General features: G+C 46.3%; 3 protein-coding genes and 2 long non-coding RNA genes across 13 annotated transcripts; 2 read left to right on the top strand and 3 right to left on the bottom strand.

Moving 5' to 3' along the window:
- Positions 1 to 327: 327 nt before the first annotated feature.
- rbmx2 (RNA binding motif protein X-linked 2) lies at positions 328 to 3418 on the bottom strand. The gene is made up of 6 exons (XM_040183156.2): positions 3136 to 3418; positions 2231 to 2346; positions 2070 to 2121; positions 1857 to 1986; positions 1424 to 1616; positions 328 to 1353 (listed from the first exon to the last, which is right to left on the bottom strand). The coding sequence occupies exons 1-6, from the start codon at positions 3138 to 3140 to the stop codon at positions 932 to 934; spliced, it is 918 nt and encodes a 305-aa protein (XP_040039090.2). The 5' UTR covers positions 3141 to 3418; the 3' UTR covers positions 328 to 931.
- On the top strand, positions 3237 to 8791 carry ap4m1 (adaptor related protein complex 4 subunit mu 1). 6 transcript variants are annotated; one of them, XM_040183150.2, is made up of 16 exons: positions 3237 to 3472; positions 4172 to 4230; positions 4337 to 4422; positions 4595 to 4701; positions 4823 to 4919; positions 5057 to 5167; positions 5411 to 5488; positions 5767 to 5829; positions 5904 to 5970; positions 6045 to 6098; positions 6181 to 6287; positions 6807 to 6898; positions 7070 to 7114; positions 7440 to 7490; positions 7975 to 8092; positions 8179 to 8791. In XM_040183150.2, the coding sequence occupies exons 2-16, from the start codon at positions 4173 to 4175 to the stop codon at positions 8368 to 8370; spliced, it is 1326 nt and encodes a 441-aa protein (XP_040039084.1). In that variant the 5' UTR covers positions 3237 to 3472; position 4172; the 3' UTR covers positions 8371 to 8791. The 6 variants fall into 6 exon arrangements, with proteins under 6 accessions (XP_040039084.1, XP_077963198.1, XP_077963196.1 ...); XM_078107072.1 differs by having other exon boundaries at positions 8149 to 8791; XM_040183149.2 differs by having other exon boundaries at positions 3460 to 3765.
- On the bottom strand, positions 8177 to 9754 carry LOC144410389 (uncharacterized). The gene is made up of 2 exons (XR_013468421.1): positions 9468 to 9754; positions 8177 to 8405 (listed from the first exon to the last, which is right to left on the bottom strand). It is a non-coding gene; the product is annotated as an uncharacterized LOC144410389 (long non-coding RNA).
- On the top strand, positions 9227 to 27764 carry LOC120823077 (arrestin red cell). 4 transcript variants are annotated; one of them, XM_040183152.2, is made up of 17 exons: positions 9470 to 9613; positions 16881 to 16911; positions 17216 to 17276; positions 17393 to 17437; positions 17592 to 17689; positions 17840 to 17938; positions 19501 to 19560; positions 19645 to 19712; positions 19925 to 20060; positions 20665 to 20749; positions 20846 to 20918; positions 21923 to 22060; positions 22136 to 22219; positions 23034 to 23057; positions 24048 to 24124; positions 24283 to 24337; positions 24745 to 27764. In XM_040183152.2, the coding sequence occupies exons 1-17, from the start codon at positions 9591 to 9593 to the stop codon at positions 24830 to 24832; spliced, it is 1245 nt and encodes a 414-aa protein (XP_040039086.1). In that variant the 5' UTR covers positions 9470 to 9590; the 3' UTR covers positions 24833 to 27764. The 4 variants fall into 4 exon arrangements, with proteins under 4 accessions (XP_040039087.1, XP_040039086.1, XP_040039085.1 ...); XM_040183151.2 differs by having other exon boundaries at positions 24742 to 27764; XM_040183153.2 differs by lacking the exon at positions 23034 to 23057 and having other exon boundaries at positions 9227 to 9613; positions 24742 to 27764.
- LOC120823082 (uncharacterized) lies at positions 15969 to 16957 on the bottom strand. Its single transcript, XR_005712782.2, has 2 exons — positions 16575 to 16957; positions 15969 to 16457 (listed from the first exon to the last, which is right to left on the bottom strand). It is a non-coding gene; the product is annotated as an uncharacterized LOC120823082 (long non-coding RNA).
- Positions 27765 to 27822: the final 58 nt, after the last annotated feature.

Genomic DNA, 27822 nt, shown 5'->3' with positions numbered 1-27822 from the left:
CTCCATCTGTTCATCAGTAGATCTGTGATGGACGCCGTGGACGTGCACTGATCCCAGCTGTGTGCAGCTGGATGGACTAAGCTCCTCCTCCTCCCGGCTCGGATCAAACTAAGTCAAGCTGCGCTTCACTAATCCTGGATTTCTTTATTCTACTTGTGTGCAACAGCCTCCTGGAAGGAACCCGACTTGTCCGGGCAGCTCGTCTGTGAGCGGCGCCCTCTGACCTTTTCCTCCGTGTTAATCTTCAGCTGAACAATAGTTCTGTGCGAACAATGAAAGCTGAAACGTTTCAAATAAATAATGTTAAATAAGTCAAAGCTCAATTAATTAAACGGCCATTCAATTAATTTTATTTCACATTTCAATAACTCATCATTGTGAGTTTCCTGGACTGAAGGATTAACAATAATTAAAGGTTAAAGTGAATGTTTTCCACCAACATTTAGGTCATTTATTCACTTTAAGATTACAATTGTACAGAAAAAATAAAGTCTTGTAACTTGTTATGTAAAAATTGGGACACTAATGCTAACGTGCTAACAGCTACTTAACAAGCCAAAGAGGCGTTTTGTGGTTTAATAACAGAACAGAGAAAAGTCGGGTTAAAGATTCCAACAGTTGTAAGACTTCATTTAATCCCGACGTCTAATCAGAGCAATGAGTTATTAATAAATACGGAGAAACGTCTCTCCGATAATCACTTTCACGTCGTAGCGACTGACTTTCTATGAAAAGTTTATTATTGTAAATTAAAGCCTCCATGTTTTCTGTCTGCTGCTCATCGATGATACAATGAAGACGAATAGAAAACGCTCTCGTTTTACTTCATGGAGACTTTGGCTGTTTTATTACACGTCACACAGACAGAAAGGAGAATAATCCCGTTTGTCTTCATCAGCCGTCTTGTTCCATGGTTACGTCCGTCTTTGCCCTATAAGGGTCTGTCCGGTCTTCCGTCATCCACCCGGTCTTGGTTCCTTTTCCTGTCTCCCTCTCTCTCCCCGCCTGTCTCCCTCCTCCTGTCTCCTTCCCGGTCTGTCTCCCTTTTTCTCCCCTCCCACCTCCTCTCTGCACCTGTCTCCCTGTCTCCCTCCCACCTCCTGTCTCTCTCCTTCCTGTCTCCTTCCCACCTTGTGTCTCCCTCGCTCTCCCTACTGTCACCACCTGGGTCTCTCCTCTCGTCCCTCCCCAGTGGCGCCCCCCTCTGGTCGTACTTGTGGTAGGCGGCGTCCTCCTTCTCCTCTTTGACTCTGACAGGAGGAAGTGAGGAGGAGTCCAGACCCTCGCGTTCTTTCGCCGCCTTCATTTTCTTCTTCTTCTTCTCTTTCTTCCTCTTCTTCTTCTCTTTCTTGTCTGCGATGAGAGAGAGGAAATCAAAAAACGTCCCCCAACGGTTCGTGTAAGGCGACCAACAGGAAGTGACCTTTTTTTATCCTCTTCGCGGGGACGCCGTCCCGCTCCTCCTCGGATGAGGACGAGTGGGAAGGGGGGGGCCCGGTGGTTTTGGGGGCGCAGCCCTGCTCCCTCAGGTGTTTGGTGATGTCGTCCATGTCCTCCGTGTCTTTGGGAGGCCGGTAGTCTTTGACGTGATCCACACGGATGGTTCGACCTTTGATCTGACAGCGAGCAGAAACACCAGATGTTGACTTCCTGTGAACATCTGCCCACCTGTTCTCTCTGTAATGACTATGAATGTATCAGCAGTTCAAACTAAGCTTGTTGTCTTTATTAAGCACGAAAACTAGGGAACCGATACCTTATGTTAGCATAACGACTGCTAGCTTAGCTTATCTTGGCATTTTGGCTGGAAACGGTTAGCCTAGCTTAGCGTAAACAAACGAGAACAGTCAAGTCACCTTGATGCCGTTCAAGTTGTCCACCACCAGGATGGTGCTGCGCTGGTCCTCGAAGCAGATGAAGCAGAACCCTTTGGACTTCCCGGTCTTCTTGTCTCGCACCAGGTTGATGTTGACGATCTCGCCGTACCTGATTGAAAGTACCACTTTATTAACGCTAAGGAAGCATTGAAGCAGCTTTCCTATTCCAAAGGAAGCATAAAGGAAACTTACTGAGAGAAGACGCAGATGATGTCGCCTTCAGTCAGCTCGTACGGGAATCCACCTGCAGGCAATACGACAGCACCTCTTTACACCTGTCTCAGCCAGGAGACACCCGTCCCCCCACGTCTCACCCATAGGCACTGCGTCCCCCCACAGACACCCCGTCTCACCCACAAACACCCAGGCGCTGTCGCTGTACTCGGTGTGCCAGGAGACAGAGTCTTTGACCCCGAGGTTCGCCTCGCGCTCGTTTAGCTCGTTGATCAGCTTCACCTTCGTCAGCGGACTGAAAGGAAACGGTACAGGTGTGTTTACAGTCCCCCGAGACCACTTTCAGTCTGCACCTGAACACACCATCTCTGTCTCCATTACAACTTTTGGATCTGCACCTGAATGCAACATCTGAGGGGTTACATTTAGAGGAGTTCAGGGACTGAAATAGTTTAGAATTCAACCTGTACAAAGAGTAACAGAGTACAACATGTAGAAGGCAGAATGAAGTAATAGGTGTATTGTATGCACAGAGAGGTATGTGTAAGGGAAGTTGTATACAGAGCAGTAAATACGTGTATACACGTATGTAATGTGTATTTAGGGTCAAAATGCATCTAAACACGCAGCACCACAAACAGGAAGCCTCCAAACATGCCAGACTCCAATCAAAATGAGTGCAATTTTACACTTGTTAAAATCAAGTGCCGATTTATTAAGCGATTTATTGTAATCCACTTTAACCAATAACGAGACACAAAATCCGCGCTTCGCCAAAGTGGCCGTGGGGCGACCTGAAGACACGCAGGAAAACCTCCATTTCTTTCACGTAATAAACTCGCCGTTCGTGCCGATTTATTAAACTGATTTGGAATGATTACAAAAACGGTACATGTTGTGTTTCACATTATCGTTAAACGCCTAAAAACAAATGCATTTGCTAAAAACAGTTTTTTTAAACGGGGCTCCGGACCACTAGAACGTCTGAATGGAGGTGTTAAGGGTTAGTTAAGGGTTAGCTTGGTTAACGACGTCAGTTAGCTCAAAGCGTTGCCACCAAATGAATGTAAAAATGTGTACTTACTTCATGGTGAACTATTAACTGTGTAATACGTTACACGGGAAATTAACCGATGTGGGAAATTCTCTCTGACTCGAACCACTTCCGGTTGAGTTCCCGCCTCTGCTGCCGCCTGCTGCTCGGATGACGTCACGCCAAGCTGCGTTTAAATGACTAAACATTTCGCGTCAACCATTGCGGCGTGAGTTTTTTAATGTATCTTTCAATGGAGGGCCATTGGCTAATGGTTTAATTTACAAGAAGATGTATCTAAGTTAGTTAGTTAGTTAGTTAGTTAGTTAGGACCACTCTTCTCCGGTCCAACAGGGGCGCTGTGACGACATCCGCCATCTTTGACCCGGTTTGTAAACACAAGTCAGCTCGTTGAGAGCCGGGCAGCTAATCAAACGTTTGGAATGCATTTCAGTTAAGCTTTTAATGCTCCGCTTTACTATTGTATTACATATTATACACGTTCTGCATGTTAACGCTTGAAAATAAAGCACCTGTCCACTGTTATAGTGATCTTTACTGTGTTTACGTTAGCACGGCCACTGTTAGCACAGTCGGCTACAGTTAGCATGCGTAGAAATCCCTTTTATTCATCGTCTTCATAATAAATGGTTAAAGTAGGTTACGACAAGACTTCACGGGGTAAGTAAAGTAACCGCTACCAAGCGCTGGTTTTACAACAGACGTGTATGTGAAAAATATTCAAGACATCATTTAACACATTAGGAACTTGTGGTATTTCGCAGTAGAGAAAACTGGTCTCCTGATACGTTGTGATTAACTTCAGCGTTGAAAATGTAGCGTCGTCATCCTCTTTAACGTTACGGAACCGGAAACAACCACACACATCTGATGCGTTGATTCTTTGATTCATCGATAACGTTACTTTGCGTTGTGATATCTGAGCAGAATAGTGAACATAGGATTTAGAGACAAGTCATCTCAAGTGCAGCGTCTTATATCCTTGTTAATGATGCATCAAACCATGATTTTATTTATTTTGACTGTATCACTGTACTTCTCCTGAATCCCGTCTGCCTCTCCACAGGATGATCTCTCAGGTCTTCATCTTGTCCTCACAGGGCGACCACCTCATCTACAAAGACTGTATCCACACACAAAGTTCCCTTACAGGCTTTTGGGGAATGGGATCCTGGCAACGCACATTAGCTCTTTGTGTACGGAAATAAAAGACCCTTAACATCGGCATTAGTCCGTGGAGAGGCAGGAAGTGATGTTGTTGGTGTTTTCTACGAGAAGGTCACAGCGCTGACCGGAGACCAGCCTCCGGTTGTCATGGTAACGAGAATAATTGTTATCCTAGAACATTAATGAGGTTTAAACTGACTCAAACTGATTTAATTGGTTTGTGAGTCGTTGCTGGTAAACTGATTACTGGTTGCAGCGGTTCATTAGGGTCATACTTTTGTAGTCGAGCCCTTGAACGCATCGTCTGTGTTTCCCTCGGCAGAATCACGGAGATCTTCACTTTGTCCACGTCAGGCAGGGAGGACTGTACTGGGTCGCCACGACAACCGCGGACTCCTCCCCCTTCACCCTCATCGAGTTCCTCAACAGGTACGGGATATTTACACAACCTGTAAAAGTGCTGATCCTCTCTCTATCTAATATATATATATATATATATATATATATATATATATATATATATATATATATGTAATCCCTGTACTCTCAGGTTAGCCGCTCTGGTTAAAGATTACTGCGGCAGCTTGTGTGAGAAGTCAGTCCAGATGAACTTTGCTCTCATCTACGAGCTGCTGGACGAGGTCGTGGTGAGTGATGTTTATTTATTGTATTATATTTATAGTACTACATATATACACAATGTGGAGAGGTATTAATGAAGATGCAGTTGCCACTTTATTTTATTTCACATGTGATGTAGTTAATCCTATTCCCCTCTCCTCAGGACTATGGTTACATCCAGACGACGTCCTCTGACGTTCTGAAGAACTTCATCCAGACTGAAGCCGTTTGCTCCAAACCGTTCAGCCTGTTTGACCTCAGTAACGTCGGCTTGGTGGGTCAACAACAACACAAATATCAACAAATAATTTAAATCTTTATTTTAAAAGTTTGTTTAGTAAACAACTCATAAGTAATTTATAACACACAGTGTTGGTCAATCGTAACATATACATTTTTTATTGTGATACCTTATTATTTGTCACTTAATACTTAATAACTAATTAGATGTTTATATGTATATGTGTTGATATATGCAAGTTTCAAATTGAATCAATTCATTGTTGTTTGTGATCAGTTTGGAGCAGAGACTCAGCAGAGTAAAGTAGCTCCGAGCTCTGCAGCAACCCGACCGGTCCAGTCCAGCAGAGAGCAGGTACCAAGACACAGGGAACCAACGGTTGTATCAATGAAGGTTTCTGATCCAATCTACTGGAGCCAGGGAGGTAGACGAGTAGACTAAATATTATAACATAATATAATATAATAATAATAATAAACAACCCTTTGATGATCTGATATTAAACAGATCTGAGGTCAGCTGACTCGTTCCTGTTCTCAACAAACTCCAGCTGCTGGATGTTTCTACTTCTGAACTGCTTCATCCACTGAGATACTCATGAATAAAACTGTAGAACTGTGTTCATTTTGCAGGGCGGAAAGAGCGAGATATTTGTGGACGTGATCGAGAGGATGTCGGTCGTCATCGGCTCCAACGTGAGTAACCGTGGTAACGGGAAGGTTGAGTTACAGTAAAAGAGTTTGGGTTCCAGCGCGTCTTTGTGCTGTAGGGAGTTGTGATGAAGGCCGACGTGGAGGGAGAAATCAGAGTCAAGTGCTTCATGCCCAGCTGCTCCGGTGAGTCTGACTCTGTGAGGGTCTTCAGCGCCGCGTCCTCACCAACGCTCGGTGACTCTCTGTGTTGTTCACAGAGATGAGGATCGGTCTGAATGAGGAGTTCAGCATCGGGAAGTCACAGATCAGAGGTAACGCACACACGGAGGCACACAGACGTACACAGAGAGACACACACAAAGGACAAACACGTGTGTGTCTTTTCTTCTCCAGGTTACGGTGCGGCGGTCCGTGTGGACGAGTGCAGTTTCCACCAGGCCGTTCGACTGGACGAGTTCAGCAGCAGCCGGATCCTCCGGCTCTGCCCCAGTCCGGGAGAGGTGAGTAGACCGGTGGACAGACAGCTCACAAATAAAGTTTCTCTCTCCATCCATACTTTATTTATTTACTGTCAGTATGAAGAGGCAATACAAACAAACATAATAAACCTGTTGATTTTCAGTGTTGACACCGGTAGCCTTGTTTTTCAACGAGTTGAAATAGCTGATTTAGCTTTGAGCACTTTTGGGGGGTTTCTTCAGCGCCTGCAGCAGACAAACTGAACACTATAACCTTCCTCAATATAACCATCACAACTGAACGTCTTTCATCAAACCAATCGCTTTGTTCGCAGAGCTCAAACGAGGTGAAACGTCTCGCTAAGCCTCTCAGATTCCTGCTGTAAATGTTCCACCACTTTCATCACAAACCACTTCCACTGATGAGCGTAATCCGCCGGGTGTGGACTTTGGTTTCATGGCGTTTACACGGGAGCCTCATGAGTGGTTTTATCTGGTGCTGAGTTCAAGGACGCTCCGACATCTGAGAGACGACTCTTCTCCTCCTCCTTCCTGCTGCAGCAAACGGTGATGCAGTACCAGCTGAGTGACGAGCTGCCCTCGGCGCCTCCCTTCCGTCTCTACCCGACCATCGAGCGGGACAGCGGAGGACGGTAGAGTCCCTCGGGGGGGATCGGGGACAGATGTCCGTTCTCGTGGTGTCATAGTAATCACACTTGAACTATACTCAAGTGGAGTACTTGGGTAAATGTAGCCAGCAGCATTTAGTGGAGTATGTTCCATTCCTGCAGTAAAGTGTGACTCTTCCTGCTGTTCCTCTGCAGCCTGCTGATGTACCTGAAGCTCCGCTGTGACCTCCTGCCCAGGAGGTGCGCTTCATTTCGGTTGTTTCAGAACCACTTTTACAACCAAAGCGTGGTGCTCTTAAATATCTGAGCCGGTAACATGAGCAGAAGTACCACAAATAGTACCACAATTAGTTCCATGAGTAGTACCACAGCGGTACCCCAGCTACGAGTAGTTTCATGAGTAGTACCACATGTGGTCTCATTGTAGCATAGTACATGTGGTGTTACTGCTGTAGCGGTCTCTTAGTTCTTAGCTCTTAGTCTACCTGGTCACAGGTACATGATAATCATGATGATGAAGAGAATCCTGACGACGATGAAGATGATGATGTCATTGTTCTTGCAGCGCTGCCATCAACGTCTGTGTGACCATCCCCGTCCCCAGAGGCTCCGTGAGGTGAGGCGCTCCCTTCGCTCATGGAAATACTTCATGTGAAGCAACTATTTGAATGGGACAATTGTGTGTTTTTGTCCGTCTCTGAACACAACAGGAAGTCACAAGAGTTTATTTAAATGATCCGACTTTTGAATAACAAGCAAAGTAGGAAGCGTCACAAGTGAGCAGCAGGAGGCGCACATCATTTGTTTTGTAAACGTTGTGCAAATGTTACGCAAAGGGCCGAGTGCTATGCATGTACTGACGGCTTATATTTTCACAATAAAGTGTCCCCACTAAGAGACACAATTTGCTTTAATAGATGGAGAATAAACCTCTGTACAAAAAGACAAAGCAGAAGAAGAAATCAGCATCATTGGATTCAGACAGATACGAGAGTTTCACAATAAAAGCATCCTAGAACAAGCTGGAGTTCACTTGATCAGAAACAGAAGTTACTGTTACGCAACTGAACTCGTCCGTTTAAGCTTGTGTGCGTGTTCAGTGTGTCTCAGGAGCTCAGCAGTCCCGACCAGAGCGCTGAGCTGAAGCTGCAGAGTCGAGCCATCGAATGGAGGATCCCTCGATTCCCCGGAGGGACACAACTGTCTGCTCTGTTCAAGGTGACACACACACACAAAAACAGACACACACAGACGTTAATGCCATTTTTAATCAGAAATGAAACGTCTGCTTTGCCCCCCCCCAGCTGGAGGCGCCGGCCCTCGGCCCGGCCCCCTTGATGGAAGTCGGTCCGGTGGTTCTGGCCTTTGAGCTTCCTCATCTCACGGTGACGGGTCTTCAGATCCGGTTCCTCCGCCTGTCCCCGGTGCAGCCGGGTCCGTCTCAGCGCTGGATCCGCTACGTCACCCACTCCGACTCCTACGTCATCCGCGTCTAACCTCGTGGTGGTCTGTTGCCTCCCCGTCAACGTTCCTTTCAGAATAAAAGATCAGCGTTATTTTGTTAACTGTTGATTGAAAAACAGATTTTTTTAAGAGAATCCGTCATTTTCTTTTCAGTTGGTCTGTCTGTAAATACGGTGCGACTTCCTGGTTCCTACTGAACACGTAACTGTTTACAAACATAGTTCCCTTCCTAAAACCTCTGAAACAAACAGGAAGCAGACTTCAGCGGGGACTATTTTCAGCGGCGGATGAATCCCCTCGTATGTTAGTGACGGCTGTAGTGAGTCGGAACAAAGTCCATATACTTATTATCCGACTCCGCTACACACACAGATGAACGCACGCACAAACCAACATGCACACAAATACTCATGTATCTAAAGTTAAATCTATTAAATTCATGTTTTAATGATTGAATGTGTTTCTCATTTTAATATCAAAGTGGGGCTTGTTTAGTTACGTATATATTTACTATGTTTAGAGTAGAAATCAGCATTGTACAATATTCAGTACAAAGTAAATTACTATGTACCTCTCAGAAGTGCGTAAAGTAGCTCAACATTGTACTTTATTGCAGAAGTACTTTGAGGAGCTGGTTGATGCCTCAGGACTGAGCCATGCTAGCAGTTTCCCTCTGTTCCCAGTCTTTATGCTAAGCTAAGCGGTGGCGGGTATAATCCAAGTTAATAATCATGATATTAATTTTTAATACTCAGTGTCGTTTTTTAACCTTTGATTTCTCGATGTCATGTTTGCTGGAAACGATCCGCAGCGCCACAACACGCACGCGCCTGGGGGAGAGACATCGATGCACAGAGAGGGAGAGAGAGACACATAGGGTGAGACAGGGAGAGAGAGACATAGGGTGGGAGAGAGAGACATAGGGTGAGACGGGGAGAGAGAGACATAGGGTGAGACAGGGGGAGAGAGACATAGGGTGAGACGGGGAGAGAGACATAGGGTGAGACGGGGAGAGAGACATAGGGTGAGACGGGGAGAGAGACATAGGGTGGGACGGGGGGAGAGAGGATCCTGCCTTTGCGGAAGCCGGAGGAGCCGAGGCGGCGCTAAATTAAATTAGCATACTAACTAGCTAGCAGTGCGCCGATGTGGACAAGCGGAAGCTGAAGAAGCAACTCGTCGCTCCTCCAAGTCGAGATAAGCCTCCCGCCGGGTCCGGGCTCATTTTGTCGGGATCTTCGCTGCCGAGGAGATGGGGGACAAGGCGGGTACCAGGTAAGCACGGCCGGGCTACACGGCGGCTAGCGCGCTAGCTAGCGCCCGCTCTCACGCACTTTGCTAACGGTGGCCGCGCCGCTGACCCGGGGGAGCTGGGGCATTTTACCCCGCTTTATGTGACCCCTCTCCCCCGCAGTAACACGCCAAGCCAGGGACCCCCAGGGACCCCCCCCCCCGGGCCCGTTCGCGTCTGAACGCCCCCCTCACACGGTGCCCGGGTCCCCGGGAGGCGACGCGCAGGGTGCGGCTTGCTAACGCGGCAGCCTCCGCTGCGAGCTGTCACACGCGGCTCCGCGAGGACCGCAGCCGACGCGCTGCGGGGCGGTAAACGGAGCGGAATCACCGCGGTGCGTTTCTAACGCGACCGGGCCGAGGGGGGCGGAATCCGCCGGACCGGGAGCTCAACCCGAGGCGGTGATGCTGTTTTTGTTGTGAAGAGCGGACGGATGCGTTTAATCAAAACGCATCATTTCACCTGAGTTTGTTTTTTTAATGTCGACCGCGCGAGGGACGTTTAAAAAACGTACCACCTGTTTGGTGCGTTCGCGCTCACGGGCTCGTGCACAGCACCTGTACACGTGCGGTACATCACATGTCATTTATCTGACGCTTTTATCCAAAGCGACTTACAATAAGTGAATTTAATCACAAGGAAACAAACTCAGAAGAACAAGAAAGGCTTATTTCATGAAATTGCATTTTACAACTTGCTGTAGATAAGAACCATTATAAGTCCAATGTAAGTGCTGCAGTTAGTTAGTGTGTTAGTGGAGGTAGAGTCTGAAGAGGTGTGTCTTTAGTCTGAAGATGTGAAGGCTCTCTGTGGTCCTGGTGTCTTCAGAGACCTCCTTCCACCATTTAGGAGCAGGACAGCAAAGAGTGGAGATCTAGTCGAGTGTTTTGCTCTCAGTGAGGAGGAACAAGCAGTTTATCACATGCAGAGCGGAGAGTGCGGGTCGGGATGTCGGGTTTGTAGCAGGAGACCTGCAGGAGAGAGTTACAGTAGTCCAGGAGGGAGATGATGAAGAGCCTGAATCAGTACCTTCTTCTGAGTGAGAAGAGGACGTGTTCTCCTGATGTTGTAGATGGTGAGCAGAGATCCGAGTGAGGGAAGGAGAGAATTCGTTGGGTGTCATCGGCATAGCTGTGGTAAGAGAAGCCATGTAAGCGAATGACAGCGCAGAGAGAGTTTGTGTAGAGCAAGAAGAGAAGGGGACCCAGGACGGAACCCTGAGGAACTCCAGCAGTAAGAGGACAAGGTTCCGACACAGATCCTCGCCAGGTTACCCGGTAGGTGCGTCCGTCGAGGTAGGACGAGAGGAGGGAGAGAGCAGAGCCTGAGACACCAAGTTCCTGAAGGGAGGAGATAAGGATCTGCTGGTTGACTGTCAAATGCAGCAGAGAGGTCCAGAAGGACGAGGACAGAGGAGAGAGAGAAGCTCTAGCAGTGTGGAGCTCTGAGACAGCAAGGAGAGCAGTCTCTGTGGAACGGCCTCGAAGCCTGACTGGTGGGGGTCAAGGAGGTTGTTACTCACTGAGAGCAAAACACTCGACTAGGTCTCGACTCTTCGCTGTCCTTGCGCCGAAATGGTGGAACGAGCTCTCTGAAGACATCAGGACCGCAGAGAGCCTTCACATCTTCCGCCGCAAACTAAAGACACACCTCTTCAGACTCGACTAAAGACTAACAAATTGTAGCACTTAAATTGTACTTGTAACGTCACTCATCTATAGCAAATTGTAAATTGGCTTATTTGAGGAAATTGCACTTTCTTGTTTCTTGTTCTCCTGAGTTTGTACCCTATGGTTGAATGCACTTATTGTACGTCGCTTTGGATAAAAGCGTCTGCTAAATGACATGTAATGTAATGTAATGGTGGAGATAAGAGGAGAGTTGGGTAAAGATCACACGTTCAAGAGTTTTGGACAAAAAGGGAAGAAGAGAGACGGGTCTGTAGTTGTGTTCTTCAGAAGGGTTGAGGGTGGGTTTCTTCAGGAGGGGGTTGACTCTTCTCCTTCAGAGAAAACAGCCAGATGACAGAGCGTCGTTGATGAGACAGGTGAGGAAAGGAAGAAGGTCAGGAGCGATAGATTGTAGAAGATGTGATGGAATGGGGTCAAGAGGGCAGGTGGTGGACGGGCAGAGGTTACTAGGGCAAGAACTTGGTTAGGAGACGGGGGGTGAAGGAGGGAAGTGAGGGCGATAGAGGTGAAGTCAATGGGACACGAGTAGGAGGAGGTGGGTTTGAGAAAGAGGAGCGTATGTCAGCTATTTTCCAGAGAGGAGGACAGAGTTGAGAGGAGAGTCTCTGCAGCAGCGTTACGATGAGTGAGAAGGAGTCGGTGGAAGAGAGCTGATAGAAGAGAGGAGGAGAGAGGAGGAGAGAGGGAGGAGAGAGGGAGCGAATGTTGGTGGAGTCGTTAGTTAGAGAGCGCGGAGGAGCGTCGGAGATGGAGAAGTGGTCAGAGACGTGGAGTTACAGAGAGGTCAGAGGTGGAGCAGTTTCTGGTGAAGATGTATTCGAGGTGATTGGCGGCTCTGTGAGGAGGAGGAGAGGGACTGAGTGTCAGTTCAAAAGAAGAAAGTAGGAGTAAGCTGGTCCGCAAAGATCCACAATATTAATTGATATCATTGTCCTGAAAATCCTTTAAAAACATCTGAAATGTAAAACATCTAAAATACTAAATGTTACACTTCTTCTTCTGTTAAGAAGTTAAATAGATCATTATTCATCGCTATTATATTTTCATAATCTGTCAATTACTATTGAGGTTAACATTTATTTAGAAAACGAGGGACACGATTCCTAAATTTAACGCATTAATTAAATGATTTAAAAATAGTTCAAATGAACTCTGCAAAAATGTTTTTCCAAACTCAATCTAATATTATAGTTATTCTCATATTCCTGCTGTTAAGATCAACGAAGGGATCAAGGAAGGCAGTTAGCTGTGGTTGTCAATTTTGATTTGATTGATTATGTTGATCGATTGATTGACAGCCTCGCCCCCGCGGTCTGAAGCCGCCTCTCATTGATTGAATTGCGTTGCTGTGAGTGCGCTCAGATTTACCTCCAATTTTACCAACAATTTATTGGCTCAAACGTTATTTTATCACGGTTGTTTTTTTAACAAAAGCTCTTCCATTTCTTTACACATATACATTCCTGTACATCTGGAATTACTGTTAAGTTCCTCATGTATTTTTCACACTTTTTAAATATATATTTAATGTAATTTCCAGATATTGTTCGCTTCACATTTGAAGTCTTTTGACTTTAAACAGCTGGTGACTCAAATAGTAGAACTAACAATATAAAACTCTGCTAATGAGGAAGTGGAAAATTCTTTCCACACAAAGTTGTTTTTAATTTGCTGGTGGGTGTGAAGAGGAGGAAGGTAGTCTGACCTCTGAACCCCAGGAACCATGTCCAGGACACGTTCACATATCAACCCCTTTTAAATACAAGTCTAAGATTATTTCACAACACAATATGTGCGGCTTGTTTCTAATTTTTAAATGACTTTTTTTTTTTTTTTTTTGGACAGTTTTTTTTTTCTGCTTTATCGTCCACGCAAAGTTTCCCAATTTTCTTACATTTAACATAACAGGCAACCCGAGTTTGTCAGATCATTTTTTAGTACTGCTATTTTTTTTAATTTAACATATTCATATTGTTTTATCTGCACTCAGAACATTTCGGGTTAAACACGAAGCATAATTTCATTCATTCAGAATAAAACTAACAGAAGTGGATGATGAATTCATGTGGATTAGAAGAACACATGAGAGAACGTCGTGTTCCGCCATCTTTAAAGAGTGAAATCTGGGCGCTGCTCCTCGTACGCAGTTCAACTAAGCCAGCTTAACTTAGCCTGACTTCAATCATCGGGTTATCTCGGTTCCTCGAAGGCTGATCGTCTCTCGGTCGAGTTAATGTGAACCAGACTTCCGTCATCAGGATGATCTGATTAAATAAACTCACAGCAAGACGAGCAGCAGATGATGGTGATGATGATGATGAACGCTTACGAGGAATCCAGATCACATGTTTGAATCATTTCCTCTGTGGTGTGAATCGATCGTATCGTACATCGTTTACGTTGTTCATCCTGTTTACAGGTGAGACGTTTGTCTGTCCGTCCCAGGAGACGATCCTCAAACCAAAATAATAATAATTAAATAAAAAAACACAGTAGGATATTTACAACTTACCTATTTATTGTTGACTCAAATTGAATAACACGGAAAAACAGACAAACCGGTCCAACCCGAAGCACGTTTAAGGGGGAATTGATGGCAGAGAAGGTGGACCGATGACCCGCTGAGCAGGTTCAGGTTTCTGGGTCCGTTGCTGCGGTGATTTTGCCAAACTTGCTTCGTGGAACCGAAAACCTTGACTTATGTAATCTTATCCTGAAGATGATCCGGCTAACTCGGTTAGCCTCGTACGAGGGACGGGGCTGGTCCTCAAACCACCAAATCGTTGTTATTCTGTGGCGATTGATGAACTATTAACGAAAACAACAACAAGTGCAGTTCTTGTCTGGGCATGAAGTGCACACGCACACGCACACGCCCACCTGCTGCAGGTAGGAGCAGCGTGTTTACCTGCAGACGGTTTTACTGATTCGGCCCCTCGGGGCCCAGCAGCTGATGCTCAGTTAAAATGCAACACGGTTACTTCACAGTGAGGCTTTATTTTGAAAAGCTGTGGCTGAAATGCTTTTATATTCATCCGTTGTTCACGTCTTTCCTCTAAAATGGTGAAATCAACAAACCGTTTCCTTTTGAAACCTCGCGGTGAGGTAACCGACGACTTCCTGTTTATTACTTCCTGTTTGTGTTGTGCCATCAAGCAGAAAGGAAGGAAGTGGCCGTTTAACTCTTTCTTTGGACCCACAATGGTTGTCGTTTTCCGTGATCTAATCATGTGACACTGTCAATAACCGATCAGTGCTCAAACCCACAGGAGGAGGAGCTTGTGACGTTAGCTGCACCGCTAACTGCGTAGCACCAACGGAGGAAGGCGTCACTTCCATTGTGATGCATTCAGGCTCTGCTCAGTGAACACTGGAACATTATTGTGACGTGTTCACTTGTCATCTGTAAAATGTAGTTTAAGTGACGAACTAGACATTAATCCAGACGTTTCGCGCATGAATAAAAGCAATATTAGAGATGAATGAATGAATGAATCGAGCTCCAAGCACCTTATTGTACAGAACCAAATAGAAGGACCATCACTTGCATTGCTCCATGTTCCCATGACGGAGTAACGTGTTTTGTTGAAGACGACCTAGAGAGTCGCGTGCCAACTTTCAATACGGATCGATTTTTGGAAAATCGAAATAATGAGACCAGATGTGCACAGACTCCTCCGTAGTTCGGTAAAGTTGGCAAGATATTCAGATTGAGACTGACGGACTGCGAGCCGGTCTTAATGTGCCGGTAAAGGCGGTAAATGATGGTCTACGGTCCTCTGCGGTTACAGAGGTGTCGACTGATCTACGGACACGAAAACACCGTGACCACATCGATGCTGATGAAACGGCGGCGAGCAGAATCCTTTCCACCATTGATGCTCAACCCTCTCGATGTACAGACGGCATCGTGCGTCTGAGGAGCAACAGAAGGAATCATGAAGGATTTGCTTGTTGCCTCAGAAAAGGGTGAAAATGCCGTAAAATAATTTACGGACCAGAGACTCCAAGTCAGTTGACATATTTTCCCCCATAAAAACCCCTTCAGTGATCACGTAAAGCCAAACGGAATCTGCAGCAGGTACGGAAGTGATTGTCCAGGCTGCTCATTCTGGGTCAGAGCAGAACTATTGGAATGAGGGGAGTTCTCTGATATTCTTTGGGAACTGTGTCATGTCATTAGTGCTGGTGGTTACTTGCCAGAATAACGAGATCAGCTCTCATGGATCTATTGGAGCACAGCGGTGGAGGCTGCTTGGTTGACCAAGTCCTCAGTCAGACCTCGCTCATACAGGGCACGCGATCCAAAGCAGATATCAGCGCTCCATCACCTGCTGGATGGGACCTTAAACGTCACCTGGATGACCAGAAATCGGACCCCTGACCGTGTTTTGCATGTGATGCACCGCGGCTGCAAAAGTGCCGGTGAGCCAGGCAGGTGTTCCTCTTTCTGCAGGACCGCGTTGCACAGACGTGTGTCGTTGTTGCAATTGTGGCAACACAAAAGAAACTGAGGAACTAAGATAAGCGTCCTGACAGTGAGGACGGAGTGTCCTTAATCTGTTTTGTACAGTTTAATCCATCATATTTTTCATAAAGATCGTTTTCATGGTGGAAGAATGAATGAACGAACAAATGGTCATAAGTACAGTTGCTGCCTTTTATAGATCCAAGGAAGGAGGTTTATTCGTCACATACAGAGAAATACTGACGTAAAGTATGTAGTGAAATTCTGTTTGGTGTTGAGCTTTTTCTGTGCGAGTGTGAAGAAACATGAATAGCAAGATGGAGAATAACCTGCAGTTCATGTGCAAGTGTGCAAGTCCACAGCTGATGGGTGCAGATACTTTGACGTAAGTCTGGACTTGCTCAGCGTGTGCTGGGTCTTCAGTCCACGTCACATCGCCCGTAAGGTGGATTCACCCCCATTTCAACCTTGATCCAAGTGACTTCACATGGACATCATGGTATATTGGCCTCATTGGACGCGGCTACGTGTACGTCGCTGTGTAGAATCCGTTTGGCCCACTTCGGAGGCTGTTCGGGGGCGAGCAGCTGCCTCGTTGTCAATCACGATCCCGCGTGGAGTCGCGCCGCCGCTCACGACCAAAATCCCACGACGCTCTGAAAACTGGTTCTGCATCAAATAAATCGACAATCGACTGGAATTTCAGCAACAAACTGTTTCTTTTTGATGAGCTGAAGATTGTGTAGATGCCTGACTGGAGCGGCATGAACCGCGGACCGGGTTCACCTCAATAATCAGTAGAGTAGATCTGATGATCCGATGGAAGCTCAATCTGAAGGGATCACTTCACGTGTTCCTGATCACCTTACAGGTCATTTAGCTGAAGCTTTTCTCCAAAGCGACTTACATTGCATTTAAAAAAAAGAAGCAATTAGAGGTTTGTGTCAGCCGGGGTTTGAACCGCCAACCTCCCCCAGCGCTCCCTCTCGTCCGTGCAGCACCGGTCAGCTCTGCTTGCGTCGCCCCAGAAGAGACACTCGAATGAAACCAGACCCACTAACTCTGCTTCTGCTTCCTCTTTCCAAACCGCAGAGTTTTCAAGAAGTCGAGCCCCAACTGCAAGGTGAGTCCTGAGTGAGGCGAGTACGACAGGTACTCCGAGTACTCTGAGTACCTGTCGTACTAGCAGAGGGAAAAACATAGACTTTTAAGTTTTTTTAATAGTTTAAAGCTGTCACTCTACCATTCGAACTAGAAGCTCCCTCCCAAAAAGTATTTAATGTCTAAAATGTGAGACAATGATTATCAGAATAAGAGCTCACCTGTACAGTGTGTAGTGATTAAAAACGTCATCAACCAGATGTTTGGCCCTGAACTGCACATCTGTGATTGGATGTCTCGTGTGTGACTCTGATTGGTCGGTGCAGGTGACGGTCTACCTGGGAAAGAGAGACTTTGTGGATCACCTGGACCACGTGGACCCAGTAGGTGAGTCCTGGAGAGTTTGTTCATGTGTTTTGGTGATTATTCATGCGTCAGCGCTTGCTTGTGATTGGCCGAGGGGCTCGTTTAAGACGTGGCGGTTCTGTTCCCCCCGCTGACAGACGGCGTGATCCTCGTGGACCCGGAGTACCTGAAGGACAGGAAAGGTAGGGCGGCTTCCACCTGAACAAAAGAAGTCAATTAGAAATAAGATGATATATTTTAATATATATTCCAGTGTTGGTATTTGTGTAAACAAACTCATCGTAGATCAGTAACAGTTTGAATGAACATGATCTAAATCATTTCTCTTCCTCGTAGTCTTCGTCACGCTCACCTGTGCGTTCAGGTACGGCCGGGAGGACCTGGACGTCCTGGGCCTGTCCTTCAGGAAGGACCTGTACATCTCCACCTTCCAGGTGAGTTTCACCTGAGCACCTTTAATCACTGTATTTTCCAACCAATCAGTCAATCAATGATATTATTGACAGGACCGTTAATCGTACTTTCAGAGTTTAGTAGCAGTACTTTTATTGCAGCGTCTCGTCCTCCTTCTCTCCGTCTCTCAGGCGTTTCCTCCGGTTCCCGAAGAGAAGAAACCCAACAGCCGCCTGCAGGAGAGGCTGCTGAAGAAACTGGGCCAACATGCTCACCCCTTCTACTTCACTGTGAGTGTGTACTAGTACACACAGGGAGGACACAGTACACACAGGGAGGACACCAGTACACACAGGGAGGACACTAGTACACACAGGGAGGACACAGTACACACAGGGAGGACACAGTACACACAGGAAGGACACCGGTACACACAGGGAGGAGGACACTAGTACACACAGGGAGGACACTAGTACACACAGGGAGGAGGACACTAGTACACACAGGGAGGACACTAGTACACACAGGGAGGACACAGTACACACAGGGAGGACACAGTACACACAGGAAGGACACCGGTACACACAGGGAGGAGGACACTAGTACACACAGGGAGGACACAGTACACACAGGGAGGACACTAGTACACACAGGGAGGACACAGTACACACAGGGAGGACACAGTACACACAGGGAGGACACAGTACACACAGGGAGGACACAGTACACACAGGAAGGACACCGGTACACACAGGGAGGAGGACACTAGTACACACAGGGAGGACACCGGTACACACAGGGAGGAGGACACCAGTACACACAGGGAGGACACTAGTACACACAGGGAGGACACTGGTACACACAGGGAGGACACTGGTACACACAGGGAGGACACCGGTACACACAGGGAGGACACCGGTACACACAGGGAGGACACCGGTACACACAGGGAGGACACTAGTACACACAGGGAGGACACTAGTACACACAGGGAGGACACTAGTACACACAGGGAGGACACTAGTACACACAGGGAAGACACTAGTACACACAGGGAAGAGGACACCAGTACACACAGGGAGGACACTAGTACACACAGGGAGGACACCGGTACACACAGGGAGGAGGACACCGGTACACACAGGGAGGACACTAGTACACACAGGGAGGACACTAGTACACACAGGGAGGACACTAGTACACACAGGGAAGACACTAGTACACACAGGGAAGAGGACACCAGTACACACAGGGAGGACACTAGTACACACAGGGAGGACACCGGTACACACAGGGAGGAGGACACCGGTACACACAGGGAGGACACTAGTACACACAGGGAGGAGGACACTAGTACACATAAGGGGGACACTGTGGTCTCCGTGGTGTCACAGGCAGCATCTTGCTTTGCAGACGTCTTGTTGTCCTTTGTCCTTCACGTCGTATCGTCCTCGGCTGTAAACCTGTCGGGTTTGAACGCTGATCTGTTGACCCCTCTAATCAATTCAATCATTCACCCCACAACGAGTTATTGATTATACTAGAAGTCGTCTCCGTGTCCATACCTCCACCTCCGTGTGTCCATACCTCCACCTCCGTGTGTCCATACCTCCACCTCCGTGTGTCCATACCTCCACCTCCGTGTGTCCATACCTCCACCTCTGTGTGTCCATACCTCCGTCACTTCTGCCTCTACTGTCTCTCAGCACACGAGGCCCCGCCCCCTGGTCCACAGCAGGAGGCCGTTTCAATCCGAGATGCTTTTCAGATCTTGTTTCTTCACAACACCTCCGGTGATGAAGTCGCTGTTTCCATCCTGATCTGACTTTAGTTTTTTCTTGTGTGGATTCAGATTCCTCAGAACCTCCCGTGTTCAGTCACTTTACAGCCCGGCCCGGAGGACACTGGGAAGGTAACGCTCGGTGGCTTCCCTTCACTCTTTCTACATGTATTTATATATATGTATGTGTCCAGACTACTTGTGTTTCCTCCTCAGGCCTGCGGCGTTGACTTTGAGATCAGAGCTTTCTGTGCCAAGTCAATCGAAGAAAAGATCCACAAGAGGTGAGTTCAGACCGGCAGGAAGCTCCTGAGGACCTGCAGCTCTCAGAGAGGTTTCATCAACAGTCTTTGTGTCTGACCAGATTTCCTCAAATGACTTACTAATTAGATAAGATAAGTTAGCCTTTGCGCTAACGTTACCTGGTAGGCCTGTACCATGTGTTTGGTATTACTGCCGGAGGAGCGGATGGCAGTGACGTGGTTCCTGTCTGCAGGAACTCGGTGCGTCTGGTCATCAGGAAGGTTCAGTACGCTCCGGAGAAGCCCGGTCCTCAGCCGATGGTGGAGACGACCCGCAGCTTCCTGATGTCTGACAGATCCCTTCACCTGGAGGCCTCTCTGGACAAGGAGGTACACACACGTCAGAACGTAGCGCTGCGTGATGAAAGGTGACCGACATCAACCACCGATCACTAGTATTTATATTCATTGTGTAGCAGCTGTTTATAGAAACTAATACAAGTATTAAGTATTATCAATATTAAGATGTTACATGACATCTTCGGGTTAGCCTCTTGTGCTAATGTGCAGGTTAGCCCCTTGTGCTAATGTGCAGGTTAGCCCCTTGTGCTAATGTGCAGGTTAGCCCCTTGTGCCAATGTGCTGGTCAGCCTCTTGTGCTAATGGGGCAGGTTAGCCTCTTGTGCTAATGGGGCAGGTTAGCCTCTTGTGCTAATGGGGCAGGTTAGCCTCTTGTGCTAATGTGCTGGTCAGCCTCTTGTGCTAATGTGCTGGTTAGCCTCTTGTGCTAATGTGCGGCTTAGCCTCTTGTGCTAATGTGCTGGCTAGCCTCTTGTGCTAATGTGCTGGCTAGCCTCTTGTGCTAATGTGCAGCTTTGCCTCTTGTGCTAATGTGCTGGCTAGCCTCGAGAAAAAGGCATTAGTTTTATATTCTCTGACGCTGGTTGACAGTCCCTCATGAATGTCTTATTTTCCCATGATGCATTGTGTGCAGCTGTACTACCACGGAGAGCCCATCAGTGTCAACGTTCACGTCACCAACAACTCCACCAAGACTGTCAAGAGAGCAAAGATATCCGGTGGGTCTCTGCTTCTTCTGCTTCTTGGTCTCGTTTCCTTCTGTCGTCTCTTAAGTCGCTGTGTGAGGTTCTGAATGTGGAACCTTCTCTCTGCAGTGCGTCAGTATGCAGACATCTGCCTGTTCAGCACTGCCCAGTACAAATGTCCAGTGGCCCAGCTGGAGGCGGAGTAAGTAAAATGACCTCATCCGAGGTCAATGAGCGGGAATCCCTTCAGATTGAAGCGGGTTCAAACTGGTTTGAATGGTTAACGGCTCAAACCATGACACCAATAAATGAAACCAACGTTTGACTTTAAACCGTCTCGGCCACCGTCCGCTCGTTACTAAGCAACGTAGAGGCGCCACACAGGAGACAGGTGGCCGTGTCCAAAAGCATCGCAAGTAAACAGACAAAGACAACAAAGTGTTGCGTTTAGGTCCCTGGTCCTCATCAAGTTGTTACACCTTTGACAATTTGTTAGATTGCCTTGAAAATAAATGCTTTGCTATTTGTTAAAATCCAAATCCTTTCATGTGATGATGTTTCACACGTCTTTATATCAGCTCACACAAACACTTCAACCGCTTGTTCTTCTCGTCACATTTTACAACCCACTGTGACCGCGAGTCACAACGTCTGCCGACCTGCTATAGACCTGTCCTATAGGAGGGACATCTATAGGCCCGTCCTATAGGAGGGACATCTATAGGCCCGCCCTATAGGAGGGACATCTATAGGCCCGTCCTATGGGAGGGACATCTATAGGCCCGTCCTATAGGAGGGACATCTATAGGCCCGTCCTATAGGGGGGACATCTATAGGCCCGTCCTATAGGAGGGACATCTATAGGCCCGTCCTATAGGGGGGACATCTATAGGCCCGTCCTATAGGGGGGACATCTATAGGCCCGTACTATAGGGGGGACATCTATAGGCCCGTCCTATAGGGGGGACATCTATAGGCCTGTCCTATAGGGGGGACAACCAAGTACTGCAAGCTGGACTATAATGCATCTGTAGACACACCACAGGGTCCGTGGACCTGAGAAGGGAAGAAAAAGAATTTAATGTGGATATTAAATGTGACTAAACCTAATAGACATTTTTTGTCTAAAGAGTAAATCAAAGATAGCGGCCCAATGAGCACTGATCTGAAGTCAGTTTGATTGACAGCAGCGTGTCGTCTCCATAGCGACCAGGTGTCGTCCAGCTCCACCTTCTGCAAGGTGTACACTCTGACCCCGACGCTGGACAAGAACCGGGAGAAGAGGGGACTCGCCCTGGACGGCAAGCTGAAGCACGAAGACACCAACCTGGCCTCCTCCACCATGTAAACACGCACACGCACACACGCAAGCACACGCGTGTTGCTGCGGTCACGTGACGCTGGTGCTCTGTGTTTCAGCGTAAAGGACGTGACCAACAAGGAGGTGCTGGGGATCCTGGTGTCCTACAGAGTCAAAGTCAAGCTGGTGGTCTCACGTGGAGGGTAGGACACGCCGCGCCGACATCACGTCCTGTCCTTTGTTTCCTGTTCAAGGTCGTCAGCTGACGTCCAGCTCGGCTCAAGTTGTGAAATCAAAGAGGAAACTGAGCTTGTTGTGCTGATGGTGCTGCTGATACTGATTATTGATCCATATTGTTGTTTGAGTGTGTGTGCACAGGCTGGTCTGCTTTTCCTCTCTATGATCTACACATCATTTCAACTCTCGTCAGTCAGTAAAATATAAAATATACAAAATTAGACTTTTACTTTGCAGTAATTTCTGCTGGGGTTTGTGTTAGAAAGTTAAACATCTGTAATATCTCTTTTATAATCATGTGATCACCTCTGGATTCATTTAGCACCAAGACAACCTTTTACAATGACACATGAACACATCACGACAGCAGAAAACATTTCATTAACACGATAAGCCGGAACGTCTCGCTGCCCCCTTTACAGGTACGTTCTCAACATACCTGTGGAGGACGCAGCTTGAGGGTGTGGCTTGTATCCATGGTGACAAAAACAAGTTGTTACCTCCCCCCTTAAGACGACAAAAGTTCACACGGAGCTTTACTCAAATCCCGATAGACATCTCCATGTTGGTGCAGCTCAACTTCCTGTTTCATCCTCTTGACTTCCTGTTGTGCGTTACCTTTGTAGCCGTAGTAACTCCCCACTCTGCTTGCTTAGGTTGTTGACTTGTTGCCTCCTGCTTTTCATTTCATCTCCCCTCTGTGTTTTTGTTTTTCTGTTTGGCTCCTCCTCCTCCTCTTCCTCCTCCTCCTCCTCCTCCTCCCTGTGTGTCCCCCTGCAGGCTGCTGAGAGGCATGTTGGACAGGTAAATGTGAGCGCCAGCCTCTCCGTTCTTTCAGTCTGATCCTTTAACATCAAGACACGTCTGCTCTCTTTCTCTGTGGCCTCCGCTCACCAGTGTGACCCGCTTTACCTGCCGTTAGTCCAGTGGTTCTGAAACTGTGGGGCGTGACCCTCTGGCGGGGCGCGAGTGGCTGGGGGAATGTATATTCTTTTTTTTTTTTTTCATTTAAAAAGAATATTTTATTTATGATCATTTTATTAATCCCACAGTATTCTCTGCATTTGACTACTCATCCTTAGTCATTAAGGAGCTGTGAAGCTCTGTAGAACATCACAGCCCCGTTTTGTCTTCTTACTTCTTCTCTTTAACTCAAAGAGCTCTGACAAGTTTTAGATTTGAACTTAACTGTTCAAGTTAAAACTTACAGTAATGCTTCGTGTTGACTTATTCAATTATTAATAAAGGCACACATGGAGTCACGAGATGTTATTTCAATAAAAATTCAGCATGGACCATTATGTCACATTTCTGTTGGGGCGGTGGGGCCCGACAGAAAAACTTTGAGAACCACTGCATTAGTTGAATGGTTAAATGTTGTTACCCGCAAAAGTAAAGTACCTTTTGCTGTTTTTTAAAAGAAAAGCAACAATGTTGCTTTAAATCAAAGACCTGGCTCTAACTTAGGCTTTTATTGTGAAACATGCAGGAAGTTGAGTTTCACTGGCGTAAAAAAATACCTAGAAGTGAATGAAAAAGTGCACACGCTGAATTAGCCTCATGCTAAGCTAGCCTCTGAATCGATCAGAATCTGTGGACAAGAGTCACAGGATCATCTGATGCAGCTCTGGATTGGTTTGTTTTCTTCAGACTAAAACCTCATGAAATATTGGGAGTCAGCGGTTGGGAGATCACTTCCTGTGGAGGCGTGTCCTCAGAGCAGTTGTAACCATTACAAACAGGAAGTGGACCGAGCGGTGACTGCATGTTGTTTTATTTTGTATTTTCTCCCAGAGACGTGTCGGTAGAGCTGCCGTTCATCTTGATGCACCCGAAACCCGTAGAGCCGCCTTTGTCCCGCCCTCAATCAGGTGAGCTCACCTGACCACACGGAGCGTGTTCATGCCTTACTGTTGCACAACTCCCTTCTTCATCGTACACTCGAGTTCCATGGAGACAAAGACGTTTCCATGGAAACGGTGGTGTGTCATGCTAATTGTGTGTGTGTGTGTGTGTGTGTGTGTTACAGCTGTGCCAGAGATGGACCCCCCCATCGACACCAATTTGATAGAATTTGACACAAAGTGAGTTCTATTGTTCTTAATCAATTCAACCATTTTATTATTTGGACAAGTACTTTCATTTCAAGTACAAATAGGTGTTTCCTAAAAGATTTGACTGACTAACAAACAAATCAATTAAATAAATTACTAATTTCTTGATGGACTAGTCAAGCAATTAGTAATTTATTTAATTATTGAAAGAGTATTTTTACACGGTGGCATTAGTGCTTTAAGAGTGTTTTTACACTTTACTGCAGTAAATGTACTTAAAAGTATCTGAACGCTTGAATAACGCCCCCTGAGGGCTTCTGGGAAACGTAGTTCTGACTAATGTAATGACCTCTTGTCTGTAACGTCTCTGAGCCTCGTGATCTTTATTTTATTTTGGTAGCGTCATTTAACACCATCCCCCTCCTTCCTCCCAGCAGCGTCTCCCAGGACGACGACTTCGTCTTCGAGGACTTCGCCCGCCTACGGCTCAAAGGCGCCGTGGACGACAAGGACGAGGACTGCTAGGAGCGGCACGCGCACCGTGTAGACGTTACATTCCCCGGCGGGGTTGTTGGACGGAGGCCTCGTGGGCGGGTGGGGTTCTTCCTCCCTTGCTTCAACCATCTCATCTTCCTGCTGCCATTCGTCTTCTCCGTCCGTCTTTCTGGTTGTTTTTTTGTTTGTTTTTTGCTGACGGTTAAATGTCGAGCAGCTGCAGGACAGATGTTGTGGTGGGGGGGCGCGATGGAATGTTTGATTAGCCGAAATACGACACACAAAAAAACGAATCGGCCGTCGTCCGCTTTTATTTCGAAACTCTTTTTTTTTTTTTTTTTTCAAAACGCCGGAGGACGCAGCATTCGCTTCGTTGTACAAACAGAATATATATTTGAAACAAAGGAAAAAAAATCTACAAGCAGTTGGAGGTCTGTTATTTTATTTTCTTAAATACATTGATGCTTTTCTTTTTTCTTTAACATCGCGCTGCCCAGGGAGGACACACACACACACACACACACACACACACACACACACACAGGAAGGTAATTTCACCAGCATCCATTCTCACCACTCTGTCAGCCCTGTCGTCCATTTGATAAAATGTTTGTTATTCCAGTTTTATTATGAAAGAATCATACCAGCGTTGACAGAGTTCCACTTCCTGTTTCTGCAATCGAAGTAACAGATCTTTCATTTTAATTTTTTTACACAATATTTCGATATGCTCGATAACAGGTTTGATGTCTCTTTTTTTTCCTTTTTAAAAGTTCAATGAGCAAAAACTCTGTTGATGTTGGAATGTATTTTGTATTAAAACTGGGATCAGACGCCGCCCTCGAGTCACTCGACGTCCACGGCGGCGCTTTAGTTTGAGACAAAGTTGAATAATTACTGAGAGAGAACTTGAATATTCGCTGAGATTACATTTACTATCAAAATAAAAGCTTTTGGCAACGGGAGCATCGATGCGCAAAACTACGCATTTGTTTTTCGTGAGGGAACGACGTGCACAAATATCTACGATGACCTCGGATCCTTTCAGGCTTTTTGGCGGCAGCTGGCGTTGCTGGTGTGAATTCTTTTGACACGTACATTTGGAGCCTTGTTAATATAATTTATCTGAATATTTCCTGCATTCAAATATTAATATTTCATCTTTTTCACTCAAAATCGCTGTGGTAATCTTAGAATGAGCATCGTCTCTCTCCTGTTTTCATTCAAGTAGAATCCGACCAATCACAACGTCCGCTCCACCCCAGCTGGTTTAGATGGTCTCCATGGAAACAATGCTGTTTTCTGATCAAAGTGGAGACTAGTTGTGCCTTCTTCATTCCACTGCTGCCGGGATACGAAATATTTTAATTGTTTTTCTGACAAAAAACAATTTGCAGCAATTTGGATGTAACTTTTTCTTTTGTTAAACTTGTAATTATAAAAAAACACACGAGAATCACATGATTTGTCGTGAATAAAAATTAACTTAAAAATCAGAATATTAAAGTGTCAAAATAATTTTTTGACAATTATAACAAATTAAAAAAGACTAACTGAGCAATTTTAAGATTTAAGCTTTATTCCTGTAAAATACAAACTTGTCTGTTTAATCAATATCATAATTCATCTCGTTACATTGTGACATTTTCAGGACGTTATTCATTTACTTTCCTTTGTAATTTCCTGAATTTTTCCCCAAATGTACAATGTAGTTATTGATATTTTTTCGCATGCTTTTGTCTTTCAAAGTAAATGTCGTGTGACTCTTAAATGACCAAATGTCCCGTAATGTTGAGTCTCTACTTTTAAGAATTATCACCGCATTGAAAGGATTCACAGAGCAATTGCATTTAAATCTTATTTATATATAAAATGACCAATGATCAATGACAGCCGATTTCCCGAAGCATAAACTACTGTTTCCATGATGTCGTGACTTAAAGGTGCTGCGCCTGAGATTCTCTCCTGACCCTCGTCACGGGGAAACCTGTGGCTAGAAGCTAGCAGCGCTAAGGTCGGCTGGCAGCGCTAAGGTCGGCTAGCAGCGCTAAGGTCGGCTGGCAGCGCTAAGGTCGGCTGGCAGCGCTAAGGTCGGCTGGCAGCGCTAGGGTCAGCTAGCAGCGCTAAGGTCAGCTAGCAGCGCTAAGGTCGGCTGGCAGCGCTAAGGTCAGCTAGCAGCGCTAAGGTCGGCTGGCAGCGCTAAGGTCAGCTAGCAGCCGTTTTTGGGGTCACAAGATCCAGTCAGAATGTTTCCGTTGCTCATTGATCTCATCAAATTTCCACTTTACTTAATTGTTGGAAAGATCTCTCGATAAATGGCCTTTTTGTGCGTAACATTGCGAGAATAAAGGAGTCTCTCTCAAAGCGTTGAGCTTAAAGTCGTTGTGCTCGTATTTCTACAGAATATGAGGAATTATTTGGCCAAAATGTCGAGTGCCATGAAAACGTTGCAGCCAAATAAAACGAGGGATTTGGTCGTACGAAGCAGCCGCGTTTCCTTCAGACCTTCAGAAGGGTTTTTATTCTGTGGAAGAAAAGTAGTTCTGCTTTTGACGAGTGTTTTTCCCCCCGAACAACAAATGAACGTTTGACCCACGAAGGAGGCGAGCGGCTCATTTCAGGAAGCTTTTTCTCTTTTTGACGCTCGACACTTCAAACTCTTTATTTAAAAACGGCCCGATTCCCAGAAGAAGAGCCTGTTTTTATTTAACTCGTGTATTTGTGGGGAAAGTTTTGCTGTGAAAATATTTTGACCCCGACTGCGCGACGCGTCACCGTAGAACACAGGAAGAGATTTCTGCTGGCGGGACGATTATTACGCTTCTGATTATTGTTATGGTGACTTATTACTTCTGTCAGCATCACCACCGTTCTCATGATCATTTAAGAGTACCGTTTAGCCACGTGCTTTTTATTTTGAGATTATTTGTTTTCTTTATTATTAAAGGTCAAATGAACCGATCGATGATGCTGTTGTGTTTTGTTCGAGATTCTGGATGTAAAGGTTCAATTTGAACGCA

This window comes from Gasterosteus aculeatus, chromosome 7, assembly GCF_964276395.1.
Source record: "Gasterosteus aculeatus chromosome 7, fGasAcu3.hap1.1, whole genome shotgun sequence".
NCBI classification, from domain to species: domain Eukaryota; kingdom Metazoa; phylum Chordata; class Actinopteri; order Perciformes; family Gasterosteidae; genus Gasterosteus; species Gasterosteus aculeatus.
Note: the sequence above shows the minus strand (reverse complement) of the source record. Positions and strands in the feature narration are given on the sequence as shown.